This window comes from Artibeus jamaicensis, unplaced genomic scaffold (genome assembly GCF_021234435.1).
Source record: "Artibeus jamaicensis isolate MK-2021 breed Jamaican fruit bat unplaced genomic scaffold, CSHL_Jam_final scaffold_625, whole genome shotgun sequence".
NCBI classification, from domain to species: Eukaryota; Metazoa; Chordata; class Mammalia; order Chiroptera; family Phyllostomidae; genus Artibeus; species Artibeus jamaicensis.
Window position 1 is genome coordinate 4837135 of NW_026522051.1, and position 15812 is coordinate 4852946.

A 15812-nucleotide genomic window follows, 5' to 3' on the forward strand; every position below is an offset into this window, starting at 1 on the left:
AGCAGCAATGAGCAACGTCTCTGGGAGCAGAGGTACACATCAAAACGTCCCCCCAAGAATTCCCTCTCAGGGAGACGGCCTGCATCTTTCCAGAGCCTCTTGCGTCGTCTGGCTCAGGATGCACGGGGCAGAAGGGGGTCTTTGAAGGACAAAGTACAGCTGTCAGGGGCAGGGTTTTTCTCCCCTTCTCCCCTTTGTCCCTGGAGAGTCTCCAAGCCACACTCCCCTCCCAGCCCAGGAAGGTAGCCCAGTCCTTTCGGAAGAAAATCCAAGGAGTGTGGCCATCAGTGGGTCCCAGAGAAGCAGGAGGGGAGGGCACGGAATCCCACCCCCAACCCCCGTCCTGCAGGCCATGGGGTGAGGACCCCCTGCAGCCTCGAGCTGTCCGGGGACCCCCATCTGCCCACACCAGTCGTGCCACCGCCCAGGCTCCCCGGCCCGGACCTCTGAGGCCCGGTGCCCAGCATCTTCCCGAGGGGCACGCTCGCTGTGGGTGCTTCCCTTCAGTCTCCCAGTGATACTGTTTGTGGATCGGAAGCTTTCGGGTGGGGAAAGCGTTTCTGACGGATGATGGAAGCCCATGTGGGAAGCGAGGAGACCCTCTGTTCTGGGAAATACCGCTGCCTAAAAAACCTTAAAATGAACCGAATCGCCCCAGAATCGCAGGCTGTGCTCCAGGCTCTTTGTCTCCCGGTCCCCACTTGGGCACTGTGCTCCTGTCCTGCGTCTGAAGTCCTCAAGAGTCCAGTCCATCCTCAGTGGCCCTGTTCCTTCTCTGGTCCCCTGCACATGGGCCTGGTCTCCGAAAGCCCCTTCCCCACATGACATCGGTCAGGCCCTCCCTTACAGCCCAGGGCTCCCCTGACCACTCAGAGTCCATGTCCACATGAGCTCACGGACCAGGGAGCCGGCCACAGCCAAGCACAGAAACATTAACCCCCAGAAGCCCCCAGGAGTGCGGGACACTTAGCCGTAGCATCCAGAAAGTCATTACCTGGCCCAAGGAACTGAGAAAGTCACAGATGTCCCACCTTGGGTGAAACATGTATGTTTTGAAAGAAAAGAAGTGAACATATTTCAAGACTGACAACTGAGCCCTGGCCTGCAAACCAAAGGGTCGCTGGTTCGATTCCCAGTCAGGACACATGCCTGGGTTGTGGGCCAGGTCCCCAGTAGGGGGCGTGTGAGAGGCAGCCACACAAGGATGTTTCTCTCTCTCCCTCTTTCTAAAAATAAATAAATAAGATCTTTTAAAAAAAGACTGACGACTGGGAGCAGCCTAGAAGTCAGGGCGCGAATCATAGGACTCGGAGCCCACCAGGCGAGCTCAACTGTAGCTGCGCCCGGCTCCCCACCCTTGATGAGGTTCCAGGGAAACGACACGCCCAGAAGTCTCTGCGAACATTAAATGTTAGACAAATGGAATAAAAACCACTCAGATAACTTGAGAAGCCCTCTGAAGAGCGACTCGGAGGGACGGACGACCATAACCTTCAGTGCAGAGTGAGGTAGGACACAGTTCTGAGGGACTTGGCTGGGCCGTTCTCCGAACCCGCACACTCCAAGAAAGCAAACAAACAAACAGCAAAGAAGGGAAGGAACGGTATGGTCGGAGTTGTCCACGTGGGTTGTCCCTCAGAATCACTTGCTCGTTTTCTATGTAAAGGACATGTGCCTGCTCCGTCCTGGTGGCTGGGTCACCTGGAGCATTGCCTCATAGAGCAAAAGGCTGCGGGTTCAACTCGTGGTCAGGGCATGTGCCCAGGTTGTGGGTTTGATTCCTTGGTCCGGGTGCACACGGGAGGCAACCGATTGATGTTTCTCTCCCACATCATGTCCCTCTCTCTCTCTCTCTCTCTCTCAAATCAATACATCCTTGGGTGAGGATAACAAATGCACCTGAAGCACCCCGCCCCCAACTCAGAGGATCAGAGTCTCCCAGGGCAAAGCCCGGGCGGAGATCTCACACCCTGGGAGGGGTTTTCCGGGGAGGTGCATGGTCTTCGCTCTGAAAGCGAGACCACGGACGTGCTCACGCTTCTCTGGCTGCCGCGCTACGAGCCCTCCATCCCCACCTTCCCGCAGCCCAGTGAGCCCCCGCCATTCCCAGGCCTCCCTCCGCTGGGCGGCCGCGGCTCCGGCACAGCCTCACCTTCTCCAGCATCTTCTGCCAGAACTGCCTCCAGAGGATGATGACGATGATGGCCAGGAGGATGAAGATGATGGCCACCAGGCAGCCGATCAGGATGCGGGTGCTGCTGTCATCGGCCTTCAGCATGGGGTCTGCGACCAGGGACACGGAGACAGGGCAGGTGAGCCTCTGGTGGGGCCAGGGGGAGCCTGGGGACTGGGCCGGGGGCCCTGCGGGACAATCTCTCCAGCGGCCACGCTACCACCTCTGGGTTCTGCGCCCACAGCAAGCCCCCGCCCGCCCTGGGCACATCAGCTGCCTCCTCCTCCTCCTCCTCCTCCAGTATCAGACCCGCCAGTGGGCAGGTTTTCCATTCTTCACAAAGTTGTGTTTCTCCATCACCGAGGCCTGTGTCTACGGGCCCCTAATCACACCGGGTGAGCACTAGGAGACATGCTGCGTCCCTGAGACAGGACAAGGCGGCAGAGGGGCCTCTCTGGAGACTCGGGGTCTCGACTTCCCAGAGGGCTGCTCCTGTGGCCAGGGAGTGCCGGGACCCACAGATACACAACCGCCCGCCACCAGGGAGCCTGGCATTTCGCTTCCCGGACCCCCACCCATCCAGGGCCCCCCCAACCCATGAGGCCCAGGTGGACCGTCCCTTTCCCTGCCTCTGCTCCCCGCTCCCCAAACTCACATGGAGCAATGGGAACAACCAGGGATGCCCTTTGGCTGGGTTGCAAAGTCAGTGACCCAGCCGCACAGAGTATGTGGGTGCCCTTCACTTTGGGGGTGAGCCGTCTGCATTCCCAGGGCCCCTCCTCATCCCGGGGGACCAGGCCGCCTGCACGGACCCCTGCAGGGCCCCGCCCTCTCCAGAAGCTCCTCCCACCTGTTTCTCCAAGGAGGACGCCCACCTACCGTAGGTGGCGGGTGCTGAGGGTGCGGTGGGCGGGGCTCCGGAGCTGTTGTACATGGCGGCATCTGTTAGAGACACGGGACGTCAGGGCTGCGGGCAGGACGGCGAGGCCGCAGGTTACAGGAGGCAGGTCGTGACCCAGCGCACAGTGAACTCAATTCTGTGGGCCGTCACCTGCCTTTCTTAAAAACGACCTTATGTAACTTACTGAACAAGAGTATCACCGTTCTTCTAGGTGGTAAGGGCAACTTTTGTAAGACTTTTGTTTAAATTATTGTATACTAGGTACCACGGTACAGGGAAGTTTAAGGAACGGTGATGGGGAGGTTTGGGGCCACATGTTACTGTAAAGCTTGAGGAAGAAGTGAGACCCAATGTCAGCAAAACGGACAGAGAGTCCAGCTGGGGAGTGGGCCTGGGGCGGGGGCACCCAACGCTTTCAGGCTAACCGAGCAAAATTTTCCCTAATGAAACAATTGATTATTTTCCCCAACCCTAAAAATTTTTTTTAAAAAGCACATAGGCCAGTGTAGGAAAAACCCTCGACAAAAATAAATGCGGGACAGACTGAAACAGCCGCAGCTACGCCATCGGCCAAACCGGATGCAGTGTCTCAAAAAGGACTGTTCCCAGTTAAAAGAGACATTTAGGAATATAATTAAGGCAACTCCCCGAAGGGCCCTGCTTAGATCCCTGTTGGGGACAGAGCACGGACAGGCCATGAGGGATGTGAGGGTGTCACGGTATCGATGAGTGACCCGGGTTACACGTTACCATGGCATCGCCCGCACAAGGACAATGCTGTTTTCTCAGAGAACCCGGCCATCCTTAGGAAGGCAGGCAGGCAATGCCTCAGATTCGCCTCAAAATACAGCAGCAAAGTAGAGACCGGAGCAAGTGGGGGTGACAGACACCAGAGCCGAGGGACAGGGGGCCCACTGTCCTCCCGACTGTGCATCTTTAGAGATTTTCATTTAAATGTTGCGACTGTGGCCCGGCGGCCTCCCTCACCTGCCTTCATTCACAGGATGTCCCTCACACGTCACACTGTCCTGTCCCCGCCCTTCGTGCTCCGGGTCTTTTCCACGAACAAGTGGGACCCTCGCGCACCCCTGTCCCTTCCGGCCCTCCCCGCACCCCCGCCCGCCCCCTCGGCGCCCGCCCGCCCGCACCGGACTGGAAGGTGACCTCGCTGAACATCATCCAGGTGTCAGCGAAGTGGTACTGGCACTTGACGGCGCTGGCCATGCGGTGCTGCAGCGGCACGGTGACGAAGCGGGCGCTGGGGTTGGCGTCGTCCAGCACCAGCGGGAAGGAGACCGCCTGCGGCTCCCACTCGCTGGAGTCCGAGCGGAAGTAGCACTGCACCTCCTTGAAGATCTTCACACCCTTCTCGAACATGTTGTTGCAATGCACCTGGTGGGGGAGGGGTGTGCAGGGGCCTGTGGGTGTGGGGACTCCTGGGACGGGACCGGCAGGCATCTCCGAGTCCCCAGAGCGACCCCCTCCTGGCCGGCTCTCCCGCAAGGGTCTGTCTACGGGGAAGAAAAGGCTCCTTGCCCGGCCCTGTTCCTGCCACACCCCTGCTCCTCCTTGCGCCTCAGGTGGCAGACATTTGTAACCGTGCAGGCTAGCGTAGGCAAGATGGCCATTATAATCGAGTCACTGCAAACACTCGTCACACTGGCATACGTGACGTGCCAGGGACAGAGGTCAGAGAGCAGGGTGCCCATCTGGGTGGAGCTTGAGGCCCGGTAAGAGCACTGACACCCAGTGCAGACAAATGATGACAGGCGAGAACTGGGGGACAGCCCTGGCTGGTGTGGCTCAGTGGACTGAGGACAGGCTGCAAACCGAATGGTTGCCAGTTCCAGTCCCAGTCAAGGCCCAGGCCTGGGTTGCGGGCCAGGTCCCCAGTGGGGGGCCCACAAGAGGCAACCACACAATGATGTCTCTCTTCCTCTCTTTCTCCTTCCCTTCCCCTCTCTCTAAACATAAATAATTAAAATCTTTAAAGATAAATGAACTGGGGGACAGAAAAGCAGGAATCTTCTCGCAGGACCTTGCTGCTGTGGGTGGGCACAGGTTGGAAATGCGAAGCCCACCCTTTCCCGGAGGTCAGCCTGGAGGGGACCGTCAGCACTCTTCCCAGGGACAGCCAGCAGTTTAAAATCATATTTCACAGCCGCGCCGTTAAAAAGCGAGACCAGTTGCTGGCCCTGAGTTACTCTTTCTCCCCTGACTGTGCAAGGAGGCACAGCCCTGTCACGGGCTTGAACGCACTCTGGGTCCTACAGAGGAGCCGAAGGGGTGCTCGGGGGCTGGAACCCCAGACCGCGAGGGGCGGTGGCCTGGGGTGACCCCCTAACTGGCCAAGGAGGAGGTGGCCAGACCGGCGGGGTCGGGGCCTGTCCCGCAGCCCCGCCCCCCGCACATTGCCACGCCAACCCGCTGACCTTCATGGTGGTGAAGTTCCTGACTCGGTCGAACTCGAACACGATCTCCACGTAGCCGTGCGCGGCGCTCTCGTTCCTCCAGCCCACGTAGTCGTAGCCGGGCCACACATGGTACTCGTGCGTCTGCGTGAAGTCGTCCAGGCCCGACACCCCGTCCGTCAGCTGGCCCAGCCCCTCGGTCATGCTGCTCAGCCAGGGCCAGAGGGAAAGGGACAGAGGCGCCCGCGGTGAAGGGCCCGTCCAGGGAGGGGCCCTCCCTGCGCCGGCCCCCGGGGTGTGGAGAAGCTGGTCACGGCAGAGGTGGGAGGGTCATGAAGAGCCCCCTACCCAGGGCCCTGCACAGAGCAGGCCCCTGGCTTATGCAGGGTCCCGCAGGAGCAAGCCTGCTGGAGTGTGGTTGCTCGGGTCGTAGCGCGGGTGAGACAGCGAATGGTTCTCATTTGAACACGTCACCTAACACGTCCTGGCGTGTGCTCGAGTGGGACATTGTGATGTTACAGACTGACGTGCGTGTGACTCTGTCAGAGTGACTCCGTCCTCACTCCCTGCACTGCCCCCCACTCTGGGGGTCGGCCTGCCCTGGAAGTGCACCCCGTCACGCTAAGGCTCGTGGGTCTGCCTCTGTGCAGTTTCTGAGGCATCCACAGAGAGGGGTCGGCCTTCCCGAACCTGCGGCCTGTCCCACCCACTACGCCTGCAACTTCGGCTCCCACGGCCCTTTGTCTCCGCACGTCAGCCATTACTGGGTCGGACCGCACGCCTGGGTCAGGGGCAAAGCCTATGGCTGCCCCCCCAGAGCCACCCTGGGGAGGGGCTCAGTGGGGTTCATGGTCTCCCCACCTTTGCTTTGTCCTCCCAGACTGAGCTCTGCATTCCTGCAAGTGAAGAATGCAAATTCGAGTTCATCCAAACGGGCTCCCGATGCCCAGGTCAAAATGAACGCCGGTCGACGACTGACCGATTGATTATTGATCCCAAGGATTCCCTTCTGGGGGCCATCTCCCCATTCTGACAGCCGGACCGCCCCCCGCGTTCACCTGTAGCCCACAGCTCCATCGTAGACGGAATCGTTCAGGTAGATGACGGAGCCCCCCGGCAGCACCAGCTGCTGGCCAGCAGGGGCGCTGTAGGACACCAGGCCGTCTGCAGGGAGACACGGCGGTCAGCCCGTGGAAGGGGCCGGAGGCGCCAGGGCCCACATCTGTGCTGCACGCGCACCAGACCCCCGTGCAGGTGAGGGAGCCCAGAGGAACCGTCCCCCTGGCGGTCAGCGGGGTGACAGGGACACAGTCACTCCGGGGATGGGCCGCATCCCGGGCCGGCCGAGCAGAGCCTCCTCCTCCCCTTGACCGCAGAGGGGGAGCCCAGCTGCCGGCCCTGCCTCCTGGGGGTGGGGCCCAACCCCGCTCCCCGAGGCCCACCCAGGCAGACCCCGCCCCCCAACGCCCACCCCCCAACGCCTGCTCCCTGACGCCCACCCAGCCAGACGCAGCCGTACAGCTCCACTCTCATGCACACGTTCATCGCGTGGTCGGTGACCGGGATGAAGCGGACAAATCTGGCCACGATGGGCGGCTCCAGGTCCTTCAGGAAAATGTCGTAGGGGTTACTGTTTCCATCCAGCACCTGAGGAGAGGGCGGAGGGCAGCACTGGGGTGACTGTCACCCCCGACGGACCCGCGCCTTACAGTTCGAGGAGAGAATCAGCCACTGGGCTGGGCTGGCAGCCTGGAGGCTCCGATCTGACCCCCGCGCCCCTTGCCAGGCCCCACGGTTACCCGAGGTCCCACGGACGTACAGACAGCCCCCAGTGTCCTCCTGCGGCCACTCCAGGGCCTGGGCACTCCGCCGCCTACCTGCCTCCCGTGCCGGTTCCGCCAGGAGATCCAGCGGCTGCCGTCCCGGCTGTAGTTGATCTTGTACATGGGGGCGAACTCGATGCCGTGGCCCCCGGCATGGCGGCCCTGGGTCCCCACCAGCGTGATGAAGTGCAGGCTACGCAGGTCGACCTGCAGAAACTCCTTGAGGTCGTCCGGCTCCACCGGGACCTCCGGGCACCAGGCACCGTCCCCTTCTTCCGAGTCCAGCCTGCGACACAGGGGGCGCAGTGTGTGAGACCCCGGGTGTGACCCCAACCCTCGGGGAGCATTTCCCCGTCCTGGGAGAGGACAGCGGGAGTCCAGGCCAGGTGGACGCCTTGGGCTCTCCCCAGTGGCCAGACTGCCGTCACCGTACACTCAGGTGGCTGGGCCCCTCTCTGTGGGCCCCAAGAACCTGGAGGGCAGCTGCCACCGGGAGCTGGAGGCCTTCAGGTCACACGGGGCCCCAGCTCCATCCTGACTTGGGACCTCAGTGGATGTCCCATGCCCTGCAGCCCTTCCCACAGCCGTGCACCGGCCCCTCCTGAGTCTCAGTGTGACAGCACTGGCCACTTACTGCCTGGGAGTCGAGTCCCAGGCAGGGGAGGGGCAGACTCCAGGGTCTCCTGTGTGGGCACGGCCACCAGGCTGAGCAGAAGCCCATGGTGGGCATGGGGGACACAGGTGTCGGGCTGCAGGGAGCAGGCTTGTGAAATTGGCATCGGGCTCAGGTGGGGACCCCGTGACCGCATGCCCTGTCCCCTGAAACGTGCCTTCCCTCACAGGTGTCACCTGCCCCTCGGTGTCCCTTTCCAATCCCAGCCCGCTCCTGTCCTGGACACCCCACATGGAATTTAGGGGGGCTGCTTCTCCTGTGGGTGACGCTGGGGAGCAGAAGTCAATGCTGTGCCCCCAAAGGGTCAGATTGCGGGAGGGGGGTCGGGCCCCAGCAAGCACCGGGACGAAGGTTTGGGTGAAGGAGTTCCTCTCCCGATAGGACCCCTGGCGTTGGAGCCCAGGCCTGGGCACATGCCACACTGGGGGCCCTTGACGGAAGGGAGGCCTGTGGGGGACCTCGCTGCACGTCCCACGGTGTGGGAGGCTTCACAGAGAAGGGGACAAGGGCGAGGACAGGGTCTCTAACCCCAATGTCCTACCTTGTCTTCCCCTCCCCCCAGTGTCACCGCTGAGCCCCTCCCTACAGCATCTGCCACTGAGGACAGAACGGAAGTACCGAGAATCACTGAGCCCCTGCTGGGCGGTGGCTCTGGGCCACTGTGGTCTGGATGTCGTCAGACCCGAACCCACGGCTGAGCCCGGAACCATCCCCCTAAAAATGCACATGGCAGTGTGGGACAGACCCGCAAAGTCCTCCCCGTCCCCTCCAGCCCCTGCCCACCCCCCGCCAGGAGCCCACGGTCCTGGGGACCACCCTCACCTTCCATATCGGGCAGCGGTGGATTCCGACCACTGGCTGGACGCGGTGATGTCCTCATCTGGGATGTGGCCGCCGGACATGCCCAGGGGGTAGCGGCACACGGCTGGACCGGGAGAAACCAGAGACGGGGGTCTTCACTCGTCCTCCCGGAGACGCCGGGGGAAAGGGGGCTGCTTAGTGGATGCGGGAAAGGTGGCCTCAAGCCCCCCAAAGCCCCCGTGACCCCGCTGCGGCACCGGCCTCTGGGCCTCTTTCTCTTCCCGGGTCCGCCTCCACACTGGTTACCATTCGGTCGTACGCCCCTCGACCCCCGAGCTGGGCTGACGTTCGGCCCAGACGAGGACAAGTACCACCCACTGGGTGACCTTGCCTTTCCTTTGGGAAAGCCCCAGGGCCTGCCCCGCCCTTTGGTCAGCAGGTGGGCAGCCCCCCACAGTTTATCCACGGCCCCCAGCCCCCAGGGGTGCAGAGCTCTCTCCAGGGGGCCGACTTCGGGAGACCAGGGCGAAAATCCAGCAGATGTTCCCGGGAAGGGGCCGAGGGCACAGCGTTGCCTCATCCGCACCCAGTTTGAACCTCAGGACCCTCAGAGGTGGGCCTCCCCACCTGGTCCCCTGAGGGGGAGGCACAGGGGCCAGGCTTGCTCTGCTGTGTAAGCCGAACAGATAGAGAAGGAATGGACAGTGTGTGCGTGAAATCTCAGTTTCAGTGTCGTAACTGCCAGTGAGCCCAGGGCACTGGCCCCCGAGAGACAGGACACCGAGGCCGTGAGCCCCGAGGCGGCACCAGCGTCCAGCTGTGACCGTGGCCACTGTACGGAGGGGAGACAGGGCGGGCAGGGGCAGGAGGGGGCATTTCTGGGGGGGGGACGAGAGGGGACCCTGCAGAGGACAAAGGGGCGGGAGATCCTAGCACACAGTGTGGCCACCACGGTACCCACGGGGTTCCCAGCTACGCTCCCATTTCAGATAAACAAAAACGCACTTTTCACGTGAACAGGCCCCCTGCTGTTGAACAAACAGTCACTATGGGAGCAGGGAAACAGAAGCTGGGGGGGAAACCGGCCGACAGAACCGGTGAGGGCTGGCAGAGAAGGCAGAGCCGGAAATTCGCCCAGCCGCAACGGCGCTGCTGTGTTCAGATGTTGAGGGGAGCTGGGTGATTTAGGGGGTGTGCGGTTCGGATCTCTGGGCGTGCGAGATCAAACACGCTGGCTGGGACGAAAGGCAGAGGCACCTTGAAGCAAAGATCCACGAACTTGAAAACACCCGTGGAAACCAACCAAAGAGAAACAGGACAGGAAACCAGCCCGTCGGCCGACAGAAGGACCCTCACTAAGACACGGAGGGCGTCAGCCCTCCCAGTCGGCGTGACGGTGGGGTCCTTGGGAGAGAGCAGAGGGGAGGACAGAACGTTACTTGAATAGAATCTGGGGAAAATGTTTTCAGATTCAACGCACATTCTACACCCAAGACACCGTGTGACGCAAAGCCCAAGAATCACAAGGAAGACGGCGCATGATGACCCAACTGCGTAAAGGAGAGAAACTTCCAGAAGGAGCTGGAGGGAGGGGACGTGTTTTGAACAGAGGCACGGGTGGCAGTGCGGTGATCACACCGTAGACGGGCGACGGCTTCAAATGCTTTTATATCTCGTTAAGTGGCGAGTGGCCAGTTAAACAACGAAAATATATTGTGGGGTTTGCAACATAGACAAAGGCAAAGTGCAGAGCGTAGGGGAGGAGGCTGGACAGCAAAGAACCGCAGTCACCCTTTCCGTGTGGTGCCGTGAGAACGCTCGAACACCAACCGGGGACCCTCGTGACCGACGCCCAAAGGAGCTTGAGAAAGCAGGTCCTCAAGGCAGACGAGCCCCTGGGTTTCGGAGCCCCCCTAAAGGCGTGGGGCTCGGGACGGCAGCTCCCGGTGAGCCGGGCTCCCTGGGCCCAGGCAAGTGACCAGCTGGCACTGGACGGCCTTTCATCACAGTGGGGCATTGGGACCAGGACAGGCCGTGGCCCGGGGCCACCCACGTGGCACTTGTCAGCAGCACCGAGCGGCTGTCCCACAGAATGTGCCAGTTTTTGGTCGGCTTCTCCGTGTAAGGGAGCCCAGCCAATGGTGCCAAGTGGGCCCAGGTCCTAAATGCCAGGCGCCCGCCACCCCCCCCCACCCACCCCATTGTTTCGCAGACCCCTCCCCGCCCGGGCCTGTCTGGGAGCCCATCGGGGCCCGGCCAGAAGTGTGCCCGGTGGGCCTCACGGCAGAGCGGGGGCCCCTGATCCTACTCTGCGTTGTGCCGGTGGCTTCCCCACCCCTCCCACCGCGCGTCATCTCCTGGACGGAGCCCTCTTCCGGTTTTTCAGTGTGGAAAATTACCAGAGCCCACGGCTCATGCCCGGCAGCGGGGCCACCCCCCACACTAACGGAGCTTCCGGCGCGCCCGGCGGGCAGCCTGGGAGGAGCAGCCGCCCCAGAACCTCATTTGCACGATGCTGTTCACATCTGGCCGTGCGCGCCAGGCCACAGTGCCCCATCCGTGGGGGCCCCGTATGCCGCTTCCAGGAAACCTCTCAGAACACGCCAGGCCCGCGCCCTGGGGGCTGCCACCACCCATTTGGCACAGGGAGGACAGGACCAAGCGGGACAGGGACCAAGACCTGAGCTCCACAGGAGCGCCTGCCACTGGGAGACCTCAGGGCTGGGATGGGCCTCCAGGAGTCCGGCCACTGCAATGGCCCAGAGAGGGGATGGCTCTGCCAACTCAGGGGACCTGGCCTGGGACACAGGTGCCCGATCCCTCGTCCCTTTCTTCCTCCCTAGGTGACCACAGTCCAGTTCTTACGAATCCAGGAAGGACAGGGTGACCCAGTTAACGCAGCTGAACGTGGGCCGGCTCCCACAGGAGCCACACCCCAGGCTGTGCCAGGCCGGTCCCCGCTCAGGTGCGAGTCTCCATCAGTGTATCCCAATGGGGGCCAAGGCCAGCTGTCTGGTTTCTGCCGGGTGCCAGAGGCTGTTTCGCCAAGACCTCTCTGGCCCAGTCGAAATTCCCCTCAGGAGCTGCCCACTGGGGTGGCCATTTTCCTAGAAGACCCCAAACTTTCCAGAAACAGTTCCTGCCAAGCTCCAGGGAGGGTCCCCAAGCTGAGCTGCATTTCGGGGCCCTGAGGGAAGGGACGCAGGGTCAGGGAAGGGTCACAGCAAAACAGTGTGCTGCTCTCCCACGAGGGGGTCAGGCTCCGTGGCAAGCAGCTGGGAGTGGAGAAGCAGGCGGAACGAGGCAGGAATCGTGGGTGCCAGATACTCGGTCCCGCCACTCCTGGTGACAGGACTCGGAGACAGGTCAGTAGACCCGAGCCTCCAGTTGCTTGTCCTCCGTTGGCGCAGACCAGGGGTGTCCAGCTTTGCCTTGTTTGACTCACAGCTCAGCGTGGCCTCCACAGGGCATCTCCCGCCGTGTTCACGTAGCTGCCGCCATCAGCACCCGGGTCACCCGGGTCTGAGCAGGGTGGGAGGCTGGGTGAGAAGCTCTGGGTGTGCCCCGCAGGTGCCGTCTGCCTGGGCGGAGCCCGCGTCCACCCCTGGCTCCAAACTGACCGTCGGCTGAAGCAGCCACGGTCAGGAGATAGTGTCCGGTCCCGGCGCCCCCATCTGCACTCTGAGCCCCCCGGCTCTCACGGCCTCAGCGCCGGTCGGTGCCTCATGAGACCACTGGGGGGTTTAGCCTGGTTCTTCCATTTCTTCTCAGGGGGTAGCGGCTCCTCCACCCACTGCCCAGGGACAAACTCTCACTCGTACCTTGGGGCCAGTCCTGTTACCTGATTGTTTTCCTGTTGCACTGGCTGCTAGGAAGCTCAGGGCCCAGTCGAGGTGGTCACCAGCCAACCCCAGAGAGCCAGACGCAGTGTGTTTTGCATATTAACCTGAAATAAGCCTGGCTCGTTCCAGCCCTCCTCTTGACTCAGCTTCCTTCCAAGTACTAACCAGGTCTGACCCTGCTTAGCTTCCGAGATCAGACAAGATCGGGCACATTCAGCGTGGTGTGGCCTAGACTTACTTCCTTCCTTCCTTCCTTCCTTCCTTCCTTCCTTCCTTCCTTCCTTCCTTCCTTCCTTCTTTCTTTCTTATTCAACTTTGGAAGCCAACTCCAATCTTTGTTTAGAATGTGTCAGAGTAAAACTAGTTGCAAGATGAGTAGCCTTGACCTCTGCTAAGTGTGCTGTCTCTCAGCAGCGAACGTACATACTAACCCACGACTCCTCAGGCCGTTCCTGTAAAGAAGCACCGTGATGGCCACTAACCCGTGGGCCTGGAGGCTTAAGTAAGTAACCTCCCGAGGGCCATCAAACCCTGGGAGGCTTTAGAAGAAGCGAACACGGTGTCTACGAGAAGTGGCCCCCACGGCAGGGACTCAGCCACGCTGCCTCTCCCACAGAGAACTGAGTCCTTCGTCTACAACGGGGGCGTCCAACCTTTCGGCGTCTCTGGGCCGCTCTGGAAGGAGAAAGGTTGTCTTGGGCCACACGTTAAGTACAGTGCGACACGTAATCACAAAACATCACGTGTTAACTAAGTTTACGATGTTCTGTCCGGCTGCATTTGCAGCCGTCTGGGCTGCATGCGGCCCCCGGGCTGTGGGTTGGACACCCCCAGAACCACCAAATGCAAACAAACAACATAAAATCGCAGCTTTCCCACCTGTGTCTGTCCCACCCCCGTAGCCGGAGCCCCTCCTGTGCGGGTTGGGCCGTGGCTGGAGTTTGTGGTGCTTATTCACAGGAGACACAGCTCGGCCTCCTGTGTTCTGCTTACAGCACCCAGCAGACTGAATGTGAATGTCATTAAACCCCTTCCGATGCCAGCTGCCCGTGGCCATGGCAGGGAGACTCAAGGCTCCAGGAGTGAGCTCAAAGGCTCTGGGCAGTGGGGGGCTCAGCAGTGCAGCCCAGGCCACTTCCGTCTGTCTGTCCATCCGTCACCTCCTGGCTCGCTCACTCTGCGCTTCTCGCCCCTGTTGTTTAAAGGGACTCCTTCTCAGCGACCTGTCACCTGTGTGAGCTCACGTCCCACTCGGCCTCATTCAGACCCTTCACTGCAGGAGAATCTGCCGCCTGCTTGCTGAGAGAAGCAAGTGCGGTGTTGTGTGTCGGTCACACATCCCCCGAGATGGTCACCACAGCACCCAAGACAATGGGCATGGTCATAAGTGCCTGGGAAGTGGGGGAAAGTCGCTGACTTTAAAACAACTTGTCACCTCTTACTCAAGGTCAACCACCCCCACCACATAGAATCTCATTGTTCCCATGCCTGAACTTCACTGTGTTCGCATCCAAACCACCAAAAACATTCTGGGAGGCCGCTCTGGCCACATCCATGCTCTTCCGAGGCCTGCGGGTCAGACCGAGAGCTAAGTCAACAGTCAGGCTGTTCTCCCCAGAAAAACACGCCGTCGCGGAATCGCTCGGCCCGGGCCCAGGGCCCTGCGTCCCCCTGGGTTGGACGGCCCCGTGCAGGGTCAGTAGAAACCCCTGCTCCCCAGAGGTTACTCAAGTCTGTCCCGGAGACCTCAGGGACCACAGCGGTCACTAAGGAGCTGTTTTTTTCTTTCCTCCTCCGTCAGCTACTTGACAGAAGCCATTGTCACATGGTGTTGGGGTTACTTTAACTTCCTTATCTCCCAACACTAACGAACCCCAACCGTGATGTTTGCTGGTGACTTTCCAAAGCCCGCCGACCTCCCCGGTCTCATCTGGTGCCTGTGAAGCGAGGGCAGTGTGTCCTGTCTGTTTCCCAAGGGAGCACAGGGGGACCCAGAGAGCCACCTAAAGCCGCAAAGCTGGAGAGCGACAGAGCACGGACACCCCTCGCCTCCGTGGCCTTGGTGGGGCCAGTGAGCCCTGTGGCTTTACGCTGCTGTCACCACAGACCTGAGACCTCAGGGCCGAGAACAGCCGAGCTGGCAGGAGTCGGGGTGGCGGCCGTCCGAGTCCCAGGACACCCCGGCCACCGGTTTGCTGGCCTGTGACCGCAAACGAAACCTGCCTCCGGTGACAGAATCAATGCCCAGAAAAACTGTCGCCTTTCAGTACGCTGACAGCGAACTGTCAGAAAAAGAAAACAATACCGTTAACGATTGTATCAAAAAGAATTAAGAGGCCTAGAGGTAAGTTGAACCAAGGAGGTACGAGACCCACGTACTGAAAACTACACAACAATGATAAACGCTGCCGGGGAAAACACCAAGACGTCCTGTGCTCGCACAGCGGAAGAAACAGCATCGCTTCAACACCCGTTCTACCCACAGCAGCCTTAGGTTCGAGGCCATCCCTGTCAAAACTCCAATGGCATTTTTCAAATAGGACAAATAATCCCACAGTTTGTATGGAATCACACACACAAAAAATCCAAAAGACAAAAAGACCTCCCCGTAGCCAAAGCAATCTTGAGAAAGGAGAACAAAGCTGGAGGGAACCTCCCTCCTGATTTAAAACTACATCACACATTTACGGTAATCAAAACGGTGGGGTCTGGCGTAGAAAGAGACACAGAAATCAGTGGAATACAATCGACCCAGGAAATCAACCCATGAACACATGATTGATTGTTAATGATAAAAGAGCCCAGAACGTGGAATGGGGAAAGGACAGCTGCTTCGATGAGCGGTGTTGAGAAATGAACAGTCACACCCAAAAGAACGGAGCCGGGCCTCCAGTTACCCCACACACCAAAATCGACTCAGAACAGATTGAAGGCTTGGCTGTAAGATCGGAAACCATACAACTCTTTGAAGAAAACAGAAGCAGTCGGCACCTTGACAGAGGCCTTGGAGATGGTTTTCAAATTTGACACCAAAAGCAACAGCAAAAAAGCACAAAACGGCACGTGGGACCACAGCGACCTGAAATGCATCTGCATTGCCAAGGAAACCATCGGGGGAATGAAAAGACCGCCTCCTGGGTGGGAGAAGGTATTTGCAAACCCTCCACCCACAAGGGGTTAATATCCAT

General features: G+C 60.4%; 1 protein-coding gene across 2 annotated transcripts in view; it reads right to left on the bottom strand.

The window, feature by feature from the left end:
- DDR2 (discoidin domain receptor tyrosine kinase 2) overlaps positions 1–15812 on the bottom strand; it is a 53252-nt gene that overhangs the window by 13762 nt on the left and 23678 nt on the right. For both annotated transcript variants that reach the window (XM_053659377.1, XM_037149492.2), the window contains 8 exons: positions 8804–8906; positions 7363–7594; positions 6985–7132; positions 6544–6649; positions 5507–5690; positions 4223–4466; positions 3053–3115; positions 2153–2283 (listed from right to left, as the gene is read on the bottom strand). In XM_053659377.1, coding sequence (XP_053515352.1) covers positions 2153–2283; positions 3053–3115; positions 4223–4466; positions 5507–5690; positions 6544–6649; positions 6985–7132; positions 7363–7594; positions 8804–8906 — 1211 coding nt within the window. The remainder of the gene's footprint in view (positions 1–2152; positions 2284–3052; positions 3116–4222; positions 4467–5506; positions 5691–6543; positions 6650–6984; positions 7133–7362; positions 7595–8803; positions 8907–15812) is intronic.